Source organism: Ranitomeya imitator, chromosome 2 (assembly GCF_032444005.1).
Source record: "Ranitomeya imitator isolate aRanImi1 chromosome 2, aRanImi1.pri, whole genome shotgun sequence".
NCBI classification, from domain to species: Eukaryota; Metazoa; Chordata; class Amphibia; order Anura; family Dendrobatidae; genus Ranitomeya; species Ranitomeya imitator.
Window position 1 is genome coordinate 263,175,912 of NC_091283.1, and position 14,635 is coordinate 263,190,546.

At 49.1% G+C, this 14,635-nt stretch overlaps 1 protein-coding gene across 1 annotated transcript in view; it reads left to right on the forward strand.

Moving 5' to 3' along the window:
- Positions 1 to 561: 561 nt before the first annotated feature.
- Positions 562 to 14,635, forward strand: part of LOC138666377 (oocyte zinc finger protein XlCOF22-like) — a 66,575-nt gene continuing 52,501 nt past the window's right edge. Inside the window, exon 1 of the mRNA XM_069754604.1 lies at positions 562 to 711. Coding sequence (XP_069610705.1) covers positions 562 to 711 — 150 coding nt within the window. The remainder of the gene's footprint in view (positions 712 to 14,635) is intronic.

Below are 14,635 nucleotides of genomic sequence, written 5' to 3' on the forward strand. Positions count from 1 at the left end.
GACGTCTGGTAAGGCTTCTTTTACACTAGCGTTGGAATCTCCCCGTCGCAATGCGTCGGGGAGAGATTCCGACGCTAGCGTTTGCTGCATTGCACAATGGGTGCAGCGGATGCATTTTTCCGGTGCATCCGCTGCCCCATTGTAAGGTGCGGGGAGGTGGGGGCGGAGTTCCGGCTGCGCATGCGCGGTCGGAAAAAGCGGTCCGTCGGGAGAAAAAAACGTTACATGTAGGGTTTTTTTCTCCCGACGGTCCGCCAAAGCACGAAGCATCCGTCGCAAGACGGATGCGAAGTGTGCCAATCCGTCGCAAATGCGTCGTCAATAGAAGTCTATGGAGAAAAAACGCATCCTGCAAGCACTTTTGCAGGATGTGTTTTTTTCTGCAAAACGACGCATTGTGACGGATTTAAAAAAACGCTAGTGTGAAAGTACCCTAACCGGTAATAATTCCCTCATGTGTGGGGTCTATTTGTCTCCAGAGAAATCACACGTTACATTCCACACAGAACATTGTGTAGAAAAGGCGGCGCGAGGTAATTGTGCCAGTAGTGAGGGCGAATAATGGCGGAAATGTCACTGACTGAGGAGAAGTCTCCATGTAGCGTCTTCACTGCGGATCACATGACCCCCGACTCCTCCCCCTGTGACCTCATCACAGGTCCTGTGCGCACAGAGCAGCCATATATGTGGAGTGCGGCTCTGCAGGTGGAGGTATGTGGAGATTCCCCATTACTGAGCGCGGGGACATTAACCCCTTCTGCACGGAGACTCTTTATAAAAATCATAACGTTGTTGTTCTGTTTCCTGTAATAGATACATACGAGCCAACTATGGAGGACAGGAAGTGAGGGAGCGGATTGTTCTCCTAGTACAGGGCCCCTTTCTTGGCCCCACACAGTGTAATGCCCCCATTATGCCCTGTAAGCAGGTTCTGCCCCACACCCAGCTGCCTCGGGCACTTTACCATGAGCTGGTGAGTCGCCCGCCTGGGCCGTGGGGTACCGGGTCCTGCGGTTCACAGGGGGATGTCACGGTGGCGACCCGTCCGTGGCCCTGGGCGCCCATGTAAAAGGGGAAAGGTCTTTAAAGGGAATAAAGTTTATGTTCATGGTGCCAACTGTGGTATTCGGTCAGTGGGGACCGACGCTGCTTTAAGGGGTCCTCTGGGGTGATGTTATGGCAGCTAGATGGTATACCTTCCCACAGGTGAATTATATCCTCAGAACTCCCAGTGTGTAGATGGAAGATGGTGTGAGGCGCAGTAAAGAACGAGGACACAGGTTTGCAGTCTCTTTACTTTATTTACTGAAGACTTCAGCAGCCACAGTCCAGGGCACCAGGTCACAGGGCAGGCAGGGTCCGGCCGGCTTGGAGGCAAGTTAGGAGTCCCCTTGTCCAGGTGGAAATCAAAGCCTTCCTCTAGCGCTGTGGTGGTGTATTCCCTCACTGCCTATGGCTTCAAATAAGGTCCTCACAGGTGTTCTCTTGCTCTCTCTGTCCCCCATATAGGATAGTCCAATATCAAAAATTACCGCACACTTGAAGCTGGTATGATGCAAATATATAACAAGTTTATTGTGTTCACAAAACAGGTTGCCACAAAAAGGAAACAAAAAGTGCAGATAGAAACCCAACGTTTCGACCCTCCCGGGCCTTATTCATGGGGTTACTTAATCTGGAACAGGCTGGGAATATGCTGTTTTGTAATGCAAAGCGATAGTGGCACACAGAGGCTGTGACATCCGTAGTGGGCCTGTGTATAGCTGGATGACCTGTGCGGGCAGCACTCCTGAGGCTTGTAGTGATGTAAATGGAGGGTGCTGGATGAGCGGCGCTCCTGCGCCCTGCTGCTGCGGCATGTCCTTTTTGTGGCAACCTGTTTTGTGAACACAATAAACTTGTTATATATTTGCATCATACCAGCTTCAAGTGTGCGGTAATTTTTGATATTGGACTGTTTTGGACCACACGGTCTGTTTTACCAGCACCTACTTACCTCTGTCCTGAGTGCACACCATTATTTCCTTTACCCCATATAGGATAGGACATGACCCGTATGACTTGTGACTTGAGGCGGATAATAGGGACTCTAGCACGCCCCGGCCTCTAAGGGTGTCACCGTGCCTCCTGGGTACTAAGGCGGACAGGTAACGTGGAGTTCAGCTGTCCTGCCAGTCTCTGATGTAAGTCGTGGAGGGTCTTACGATCCCCAGTGTTTCGGCTACCGGTTTCTGTGCCTCAGAGGGAGGCAGCCTGCTCGGGGCTGGTCTCCACCTGTTATCCTCTCCTGTGCTTTGCTCTCCTGCATGTTCACGGCAATGTATTTGGCTTTCTGAATATCTCTTTCCGGGAACTGCTGCACTGTGGCTACACAGCTCCGTAAACCCTCTTCTGCCTCAGACTGATCCAGTCTGTTTCCTGGCAAGAACTGACTAACTTTCTCTACAGACTACCGTATATATGGGGAGTCGCCTAGTAAATAGGATCAAAAGCTCCCCCTGGTGGCCTGGAGTGTGAATGTGCTGCATGCTTGTGTTACCTGGTTACAGTTATCCCTTCTTGTCTTCAAGCGTAACATCACTCTCCCCGTGAGGAAAGTAATGCTACTGTGATGACCAGGACCCTGGGGCGCCACACTGGTACCTCAGATTCTTCCCCGCACCCCTTTCCTTTGCTTGGCGCCAAATCTGTTCTGCCTTTGGGGCTCCGGCCTTTATAATATCAGTAACTGCGTCATCAAGGTCTCCTGACCAGGTGCACCCTCTAGACTCTTCCCTCCGGAAACCCTCCCTCTTCCCATTGATGTCACATGGTCCCGTCTGGATGGCAGATAGCAGTCTTTTTGTACAAATGCAGCACAGCCCTGAGGAGTCTTTTTTATGACTCTCCTTTTTAGACCCCTTCACACATCCTCCATCCCATAGTCTAGTGCCCATATACTACTATTATTTATATGGCACCATTGATTCCATGGTGCTGTACATGAGGAGGGGTTACATGCAAATTACAGATATCACTTACAGTAAACTAACAATCACAGACTGATACAGAGGGGAGAGGACCCTGCCCTTGCGGGCTTACATTCTACAGGGTTGTGGGGAGGGAGACAGTATGTTGGGGGGTTGCAGGAGCTCCGGTGTTGGTGAGGCGGTAGCTTCAGTAGAGGTGAGGAGGCAGCGGGGTCAGGGTCAGTGCAGGCTGTAGGCTTTCCTGAAGAGATGGGTTTTCAGGTTCCGTCTGAAGGATCCGAATGTGGTTGATAGTCGGACGTGTTGGGGCACAGAATTCCAGAGGATAGGGGATATTCATGAGGAGTCTTGGAGGCGGTTGGATGAGGAGCGAATAAGTGTGGAGGAGAGAAGGAGGTCTTGGGAGGACCAGAGATTACGTGAGGGAAGATATCGGGAGATTAGTTCAGAGAAACGTATGGCGGAGACAGGTTATGGATGGCCTTGTAGGTCAGTATTAGTAATTTGAACTGGATACGCTGAGGGAATGGGAGCCAGTGAAGAGATTTGCAGAGGGCAGAAGCGGAGGAGTAGCGAGGAGAGAGATGAATTAGCCGGGAAGCAGAGTTAAGGATGGACTGGAGAGGTGCTAGGGTGTTAGCAGGGAGGCCACAGAAAAGGATATTGCAGTAGTCGAAGCAGGAGATCATCACACATCCTGCATCCCATAGTCCATTGCTCATATACCCATCGTACATATCCTGCATCCCATAGTCCAGTGCCCATATACTCATCATACATATCCTCCATCTTATAGTCCAGTGCCCATATACCCATCATACATATCCTCCATCCCATAGCCAACTGCCCATATACCCATCACACATCCTCCATCCCATAGTCCAGTGCCCATATACCCATCACACATCCTCCATCCCATAGTCCAGTGCCCATATACCCATCACACATCCTCCATCCCATAGTCCCGTGCCCATATACCCATCACACATCCTCCATCCCATAGTCCCGTGCCCATATACCCATCACACATCCTCCATCCCATAGTCCAGGGCCCATATACCCATCATACATATCCTCCATCCCATAGTCCAGTTCCCATATACCCATCACACATATCTTCCATCCCATAGTCTAGTGCCCATATATCCATCACACATATCCTCCATCCCATAGTCCAGTGCCCATATGCCCATCATACATGCTCCATCCCATAGAACAGTGCCCATATACCCATCACACATCCTCCATCCCATAGTCCCATGCCCATATACCCATCACACATCCTCCATCCCATAGTCCCGTGCCCATATACCCATCACACATCCTCCATCCCATAGTCCCGTGCCCATATACCCATCACACATCCTCCATCCCATAGTCCCGTGCCCAAATACCCATCATACATATCCTCCACCCCATTGTCCAGTTTCCATATACCCATCATACACATCCTCCATCCCATTGTACAATGCCATATACCCATCATACATATCCTCTATCCCATAGTTCCGTGCCCATATACCCATCATACATATCCTCCATCCCATAGTCCCGTGCCCATATACCCATCATACATATCCTCCATCCCATAGTCCCGTGCCCATATACCCATCATACATATCCTCCATTCCATAGTCCCTTGTCCATATACCCATCATACATATCCTCCATCCCATAGTCACTTGTCCGTATACCATCATACATATCCTTCATCCCATAGTCCAGTTCCCATATACCCATAACACATACTGTATCTTCCATCCCATAGTCTAGTGCCCATATATCCATCACACATATCCTCCATCCCATAGTCCAGTTCCCATATACCCATCATACATATCCTCCAGCCCATAGTCCAGTGCCCATATACCCATCATACATATCCTCCATCCCATAGTCCAGTTCCCATATACCCATCATACATATCTTCCATCCCATAGTCTAGTGCCCATATATCCATCATACATATCCTCCATCCCATAGTCCCGTGCCCATATACCCATCATACATATCCTCCATTCCATAGTCCCTTGTCCATATACCCATCATACATATCCTCCATCCCATAGTCCCTTGTCCATATACCCATCATACATATCCTCCATCCCATAGTCCAGTTCCCATATACCCATAACACATATCTTCCATCCCATAGTCTAGTGCCCATATATCCATCACACATATCCTCCATCCCATAGTTCCGTGCCCATATACCCATCACACATCCTCCATCCCATAGTCCAGTGCCCATATACCCATCATACATATCCTCCATACCATAGTCCAGTGCCCAAATACCCATCATACATATCCTCCATCCCATAGTCCAGTTCCCATATACCCATCACACATATATTCCATCCCATAGTCTAGTGCCCATATATCCATCACACATATCCTCCATCCCATAGTCCATTGCCCATATACCCATCATAAATATCCTCCATCCCATAGTCCAGTGCCCATATACCCATCATACATCCTCCATCCCATAGAACAGTGCCCATATACCCATCACACATCCTCCATCCCATAGTCCCTTGCCCATATACCCATCATACATATCCTCCATACCATAGTCCAGTGCCCAAATACCCATCATACATATCCTCCATCCCATAGTCCAGTTCCCATATACCCATCACACATATCTTCCATCCCATAGTCTAGTGCCCATATATCCATCACACATATCTTCCATCCCATAGTCCAGTGCCCATATACCCATCATACATATCTGGAGAAACTCCCGGACCCCAGAGACCGCCAGATCCTGAGCCGATATAGACTCAGCGCCCACAGTCTGGCCATCGAATGTGGCCGACACAGGCAGAGCTATAAGCCCAGGGAGGAAAACCTGTGCCAACACTGTGACCAGGAGGCCATAGAGGACGAAACCCACTTCCTGCTACACTGCTCCAAATACTCAGCAGTGAGGGACACTCACTTCAGGAGACTCTCACATCTCTTCCCAGACTTCATCACCATGAAGGAGGAAGAGAAAACATATATCCTGCTGGGAGAAGAAGAGAGAGCAGTGGAGATAGCAGCGCGGTATGTGAGCGAATGTCATAGACTGCGAGAAAGGGAACTATGATGCCATGGACTATAGCCCCCAACCTGGACCTGCCCCATCCACCTCCCCTATGCCATGGACTAAAGCCCCCACCCTGGACCTGCCCCATCCACCTCCCCTATGCCATGGACTATAGCCCCCACCCTGGATCTGCCCCATCCACCTCCCCTATGCCATGGACTATAGCCCCCACAATGGATCTGCCCCATCCACCTCCCCTATGCCATGGACTATAGCCCCCACAATGGATCTGCCCCATCCACCTCCCCTATGCCATGGACTATAGCCCCCACAATGGATCTGCCCCCATCCACCTCCCCTATGCCATGGACTATAGCCCCCACAATGGATCTGCCCCATCCACCTCCCCTATGCCATGGACTATAGCCCCCACAATGGATCTGCCCCCATCCACCTTCCCTACAGCTCCTACCCAACATCCCCACAGTCCCTATCCCTATTGCTTTTATACACTTGCTTTGGCAAAACTGATGTGTATTTGGTCCTGCCAATAAAGCTTCTTTGAATCTTGAATCATATCCTCCATCCCATAGTCCAGTGCCCATATAACCATCATACATATCCTCCATCCCATAGTCCCGTGCCCATATACCCATCATACGTATCCTCCATTCCATAGTCCCTTGTTCACATACCCATCATACATATCCTCCATCCCATAGTTCCTTGTCCATATACCCATCATACATATCCTCCATCCCATAGTCCAGTTCCCATATACCCATCATACATATCCTCCAGCCCATAGTCCAGTGCCCATATACCCATCATACATATCCTCCATCCCATAGTCCAGTTCCCATATACCCATCATACATATCTTCCATCCCATAGTCTAGTGCCCATATATCCATCATACATATCCTCCATCCCATAGTCCCGTGCCCATATACCCATCATACATATCCTCCATTCCATAGTCCCTTGTCCATATACCCATCATACATATCCTCCATCCCATAGTCACTTGTCCATATACCCATCATACATATCCTCCATCCCATAGTCCATTTCCCATATACCCATAACATACTGTATCTTCCATCCCATAGTCTAGTGCCCATATATCCATCACACATATCCTCCATCCCATAGTTCCATGCCCATATACCCATCACACATCCTCCATCCCATAGTCCAGTGCCCATATACCCATCATAAATATCCTCCATACCATAGTCCAGTGCCCAAATACCCATCATACATATCCTCCATCCCATAGTCCAGTGCCCATATACCCATCATAAATATCCTCCATACCATAGTCCAGTGCCCATATACCCATCATACATATCCTCCATCCCATAGTCCAGTGCCCATATACCCATCATACATCCTCCATCCCATAGAACAGTGCCCATATACCCATCACTCATCCTCCATCCCATAGTCCAGTGCCCATATACCCATCATGCATATCCTCCATACCATAGTCCAGTGCCCAAATACCCATCATACATATCCTCCATCCCATAGTCCAGTGCCCATATACCCATCATACATATCCTCCATCCCATAGTCTAGTGCCCATATACCCATCATACATATCCTCCATCCCATAGTCCCGTGCCCATATACCCATCATACGTATCCTCCATTCCATAGTCCCATGTCCATATGGCCATCATACATATCCTCCATCCCATAGTCCCTTGTCCATATACTCATCACACATATCCTCCATCCCATAGTTCTGTGCCCATATACCCATCACACATCCTCCATCCCATAGTCCAGTGCCCATATACCCATCATACATATCCTCCATACCATAGTCCAGTGCCCAAATACCCATCATACATATACATATCCTCCATCCCATAGTCTAGTGCCCATATACCCATCATACATATCCTCCATCCCATGGTCCAGTTCCCATATACCCATCACACATATCTTCCATCCCATAGTCTAGTGCCCATATATCCATCACACATATCCTCCATCCCATAGTCCAGTGCCCATATACCCATCATACATATCCTCCATCCCATAGTGCAGTTCCCATATACCCATCACACATCCTCCATCCCATAGTCCAGTGCCCATATACCCATCATACATATCCTCCATCCCATAGTCCAGGGCCCATATACCCATCATACATATCCTCCATCCCATAGTCCAGTGCCCATATACCCATCATACACATCCCCCACCCCATAGTCCAGTGCCCATATACCCATCACACATCCTCCATCCCATAGTCCAGTGCCCATATACCCATCATACATTTTCTCCATCCCATAGTCCCGTGCCCATATACCCATCACACATCCTCCATCCCATAGTCCCGTGCCCATATACCCATCCCACATCCCCCATCCCATAGTCCAGTGCCAATATACCCATCACACATCCTCCATCCCATAGTCCAGTGCCCATATACCCATCATACATATCCTCCATCCCATAGTCCAGTTCCCATATACCCATCATACATATCTTCCATCCCATAGTCTAGTGCCCATATATCCATCACACATCCTCCATCCCATAGTCCCGAGCTGGGTGGCGCTGAGCAGGGATTTCCTGGAGATGTGCTGTTATGTAACCTGGCAGTGCGGCTCTGTGTGCGGCCGCTGATGATGCGATTTTCTACGCCGGTAACAATAGAGCGCGGCAGTAATAGAGGAGGGGGATTCATTTCTGTCCTGTGCTCTTAGCTCCTTTCTGGGGGGCAGACAATGGCTGGAGCTTATGTTCCCAGGGATGCTAGATTTCTCCCACCCGGTCAGTGTCTGCTGAGGTGTTGTGGAGTGGGAAAACCGCTGCTCATAGCAACCAATCCCAGCTCAGCTTCTTCTAAACAGCTCTGGTGAAATGAAATATGCTTAGTGATTGGTTGCTATGTGGAATGGGCGTGGCTTGACACACACACACACATACATATACACATACAGTACACACACACACACACACACACACACACACACACACACACACACACACACACACACACACACACACACACATACAGTACACACACGCATATATACCCTCAGCTTTATGTATATACCGTATATACTCGAGTATAAGCCGACCCGAGTATAAGCTGACACCCCTAATTTTGCCACAAAAAAATGGGAAAACTTATTGACTCGAGTATAAGCCTAGGGTGGAAATGCAGCATTTACCGGTGAATTTCAAAAATAAAAATAGATCATTATTTCCCCATACCTGTGTCATATAGTGCTCTGCACCGTTCATTATTTCCCCATAGCTGTGCCATATAGTGCTCTGCACCGTTCATATTTCCCCATAGCTCTGCCATATAGTGCTCTGCACTGTTCATATTTCCCCATAGCTGTGCCATATAGTGCTCTGCACCGTTCATATTGCCCCATATCTGCCCCATATAGTGCTCTGCACTGTTCATATTGCCCCATATCTGCCCCATATAGTGCTCTGCACCGTTCATTATTGCCCCATAGCTGTGCCATATAGTGCTCTGCACCGTTCATATTGCCCCATACAGTGCTCTACACCGTTCCTATTGCCCCATACAGTGCTCTGCACCGTTCATATTGCCCCATACAGTGCTCTGCACCGTTCATATTGCCCCATACAGTGCTCTGCACCGTTCATATTGCCCCATACAGTGCTCTGCACCGTTCATATTGCCCCATACAGTGCTCTGCACCGTTCATATTGCTCCATACAGTGCTCTGCACCGTTCATATTGCCCCATACAGTGCTCTGCACCGTTCATATTGCTCCATACAGTGCTCTGCACCGTTCATATTGCCCCATACAGTGCTCTGCACCATTCATATTGCCCCATACAGTGCTCTGCACCATTCATATTGCTCCATACAGTGCTCTGCACCGTTCATATTGCCCCATACAGTGCTCTGCACCGTTCATATTGCCCCATACAGTGCTCTGCACCGTTCATATTGCCCCATACAGTGCTCTGCACCGTTCATATAGCCCCATAGATGCTCCACATAAATCTGTGCCGCTGCTGCTGCAATTAAAAAAAAAAAAAAAACACACATACTCACCTCTCTTGATTGCAGCTCCCAGCGTCTCGTTCCGGCGTCCGGTCCCGGCGTCTCTCTGCTCTGACTGATCAGATCAGAGACGCTGGGAAGATGGAGCGGCGCCCGGCGGCTGGAACGCAGACAGGTGAATATAACATACTTACCTGGTCCCGTCATCCGGCTCCCTCTGCCTGTCACAGCTGTCTTCGATGCCGCAGCCTCTTCCTCTGTCAGCGGTCACCGACACCGCTGATTAGAGAAATGAATAGGCGGCTCCACCCCTATGGGAGGTGGAGCCGCTTATTCATTTCTCTAATGAGCGGTCCCACGTGACCGCTGAAGAGGGGAAGAGCTGCAGCACAGAAGACCGTGGGACGGGCGGGGAGCGCCAGGATCGCTGGGACTAGGTAAGTATGCCTCAGCGCCCTCTCCCCCTCACCCGCCGACCCCACCGCTACCGTGACTCGAGTATAAGCCGAGAGGGGCACTTTCAGCCCAAAAATTTGGGCTGAAAATCTCGGCTTATACTCGAGTATAAACGGTATATTTTTTTTTCTCTTTACGTTGGAGGGCCCAATTCCAGCTGTTGCTGTAGGACCTGTGATTTTTATCTCCTCCACTGTGTACAGGATAATAGAGTATAATAAAGTAGTTATGGACGAGACTTAACTAACATTGTGCAGTGACTCTGCTTTCCATATAGTGATGGATATTTCTTGTTGCTGAAACTATGATGTTTTCACTTTAACCCTTTGTTAAACCCCTCTGATCAGTGCGACCACACAACATACAAGCCTCTGATGGCTCCGGTGATGCCCTGTACTACTGTAGTGCCGTGTATCATCACTGCTGTCAGTGTAAAGGTACCTTCACACTCAGCGACGCTGCAGCGATACCGACAGCGATGTCGATCGCTGCAGCGTCGCTGTTTGATCGCTGGAGAGCTGTCACACAGACAGCTCTCCAGCGACCAACGATCCCGAAGTCCCCGGGTAACCAGGGTAAACATCGGGTTACTAAGCACAGGGCCGCGCTTAGTAACCCGATGTTTACCCTGGTTACCAGCGTAAAAGTAAAAAAAACACACTACATACTTACCTACCGCTGTCTGTCCCCGGTGCTCTGCTTCTCTGCACTCCTCCTGCACTGACTGTGAGCACAGCAGCCGCAAAGCACAGCGGTGACGTCACCACTCTGCTTTCCGGCTGACCGACGCTCACAGCCTGTGCAGGAGGAGTGCAGAGAAGCAGAGCGCCGGGGACAGACAGCGGTAGGTAAGTATGTAGTGTTTGTTTTTTTTACTTTTACTCTGGTAACCAGGGTAAACATCGGGTTACTAAGCGCGGCCCTGCGCTTAGTAACCCGATGTTTACCTTGGTTACCAGTGAAGACATCGCTGGATCGGTGTCACACACGCCGATCCAGCGATGTCTGCAGGGAGTCCAGCGACGAAATAAAGTTCTGGACTTTCCTCAGCGACCAACAATCTCCCAGCAGGGGCCTGATCGTTGGTCGCTGTCACACATAACGATTTCCTTAACGATATCGTTGCTACGTCACAAAAAGCAACGATATCGTTAACGATATCGTTATGTGTGAAGGTACCTTAACACTAACGGCCCCATACACATGAGATAAGAGTTGGCTGAACGGTCATTTGGCAGACGGCCGTCTCTCCCGACTCCCCCATACACACAAATATTCCAGCTTTCCTGGGGTCTGTATGAGAGACCTCCAGACTCCTCTAGAGGAGGATTATCTACAGGAAGAACAAACGGAGTATCCTCTGAAATTCAGGATGTCAGATCCTTCTCTGCCCTGACATCATCTGTCGGGAGGCCCCAAATACATTATATAGTCGCCCAAACCCCCGAAATCAGTGATTTGATGGAACTTTAGTCTAATGTGTATGGGGGCGGTAAAAGGTAACTTATTGGACGCTGCCTCTGGCCTAATAGACCTTCATGCAGCCCAGACCCCATTATTAGGCATGTAAGTATCGTAATAACTAGGCCGTCCCATACTATCGAGTACTTGGGGGCGGGGGGCATTCAGCCAAACTCTGTCACCTTCTTAGATGCCATGTTTGCTTTTCACAGCAGTAAGTGGTTAAACTGCCAGGGTTTTTGTTGAAGCCTCATCTGTGCCGTCCCTGCGGTGCACATCTATGTTCTGGGCACAAAAAGATTAATTTATTTTTAATAAATGTTTAACATGTTAAAAATTATAAAATGTGTCTTCTGCTTTTTCCATGTTTTTTCTTTTTACAAGAATTGTTGGAGCCAATTTTCTTTAGAAACATTTCAATACCTGTTTTTTATCTGGTGTTTTTCCTGTAATATAGGAAAGCCTAAGGCCAGAAATAAACCCCATAAATCACTGTACATGGAGACTTTGGGATCAGATCATTTCTGTCACAATCCAATTTTGGATTTGTGGCAGATCTGGTTTGCTTAAGTTAAATACCTTTTTTCCTTTTTGGTCATCAGGGGTTAATGCAGTTTTTCCCCCTTTGGTGGCAGCTTGTGTTATTGCATTGCTTCTGGCTCAGCTGAAGTTTATGGTGACCACTCCCTCCATCCTTTAAAAGGTCACCTGGCTCATCAGCTGACTGTCGGTGTTAGTTCATTCTGCAGCTGACCAAGCCAGGAGTAGGAGCTAGCTGAGAGCTGTTGTTCTACTTCAGTGTCCATTTCTTCTGGTGTTTCTTCTTGCTGCGCCTTGCAGCATTAAGCTAAAGGTACCTTCACACTGAGCGACTTTAGAACGATAACGATAGCGATCCGTGACGTTGCAGCGTCCTGGCTAGCGATATCGTTGTGTTTGACACGCAGCAGCGATCAGGATCCTGCTGTGACATCGCTGGTCGGAGCTAGAATTCCAGAACTTTATTTCGTCGCTGGATCACCCGCTGACATCGCTGAATCGGCGTGTGTGACGCCGATCCAACGATGTCTTCACTGGTAACCAGGGTAAACATCAGCAGGGCCACGCTTAATAACCCGATATTTACCCTGGTTACCTAAAAAAACAAACACTACATACTTACATTCCGGTGTCTGTCACGTCCCTCGCAGTCCGCTTCCCGCACTGACTGTGAGCGCCGGCCGTAAAGCACAGCGGTGACCTCGGCATCGTTGGTCGCTGGAGAGCTGTCTGTGTGACAGCTCTCCAGCGACCACACAGCGACGCTACAGCGATCAGCATCGTTGTCTATTTCGCTGCAGCGTCGCTTAATGTGACGGTACCTTTAGTCTGGTTTTTTTCTTTTCCTTTTCTGTTTTGGTGATATTATGTACTCTGGTGCAGTTTACCTCTCTTGGGGGGAGAGGGGGTCACTTATAGGGCCTGCACAGGAGACAGGGTTATGCTGGCGGCTCGGGCCTTCTAACCTTTATAGGTACCCCCGAGATAAGGGAAAGTCAGGGTCCCTTTTAGTGGCAGGGACAGGTGCGGGTTCCAATACGCCGTCCTGCCCCTTTATCGCCATAAACGGCGTGACAATTTCTGTCCGCGTTGATTGTGGAAACAAAAAACCTTTTCTAAAAGCCTCAAACTTCTGTGTGTGAATCAGAGCTGAGATCTAACGTGATAGAAGATTACAGTGCGGGGAAGACGGGAAACCTTCATATAGAGGCCGGTGGTGATGGAGTCAGTGACCGACTCTGGCCAAATATGTCTGTAGAGCCGTAGTAGAAGATGAAGATGTCGTCCTCATCATGAAGTAGTTATTTCTCATGTCGCGTGTAATGAATATCTCCTGCAGTATTGCTAATGCCGATTCCAGGGTCGGTAAATGAGACGAGAATTAGCGTTATGGAAGATGAGTCTATGAGAAACGTATTCAGCTGCCGACTCCGAGGAGGAAACTGCTTGTTGTCTGTGGCCTAAATATATAGGATTTATTAGTAGACTAGATGGTGGCCCGATTCTAACGCATCGGGTATTCTAGAATATGCATGTCCACGTAGTATATTGCCCAGCCACGTAGTATATTGCCCAGTCACGTAGTATATTGCCCAGTCACGTATTGCCCAGCCACATAGTATATAGCACAGCCCACGTAGTACGGTATATTGCCCAGCCACGTAGTATATTGCACAGTCACGTAGTATATTGCCCAGTCACGTATTGACCAGCCACATAGTATATAGCACAGCCCACGTAGTACGGTATATTGCCCAGCCACGTAGTATATTGCCCAGTCACGTAGTATATTGGCCAGCACAGAGCCACGTAGTATAGAGACTTTAAAAAAATAAATAAATAAACATATACTCATCTGCTTGTTGAAGTCGTGCTATACTTACCATCCGCCGCCTTTCCCGCTCCTCGGCACACTTACGGGACCGCTCCATTGCAAGCGGCAGCTTGCGGTCCCAGGGCTGGTGTGAGCAGGACCTATGATGACGTCGCGGTCACATGACCGTGACGTCACGGCAGGTCCTTGCCGCACACCAGCCCTGGGACGGGACCTCAGCGAAAGCTGCCGCTTGCAATGGAGCGGTCCCGGGAGCGTGGCGAGGAGCGAGAAAGGCGGCGGAGGGTGAGTATAGCAGTTTTTTTTTTTTTTTTCAATTATT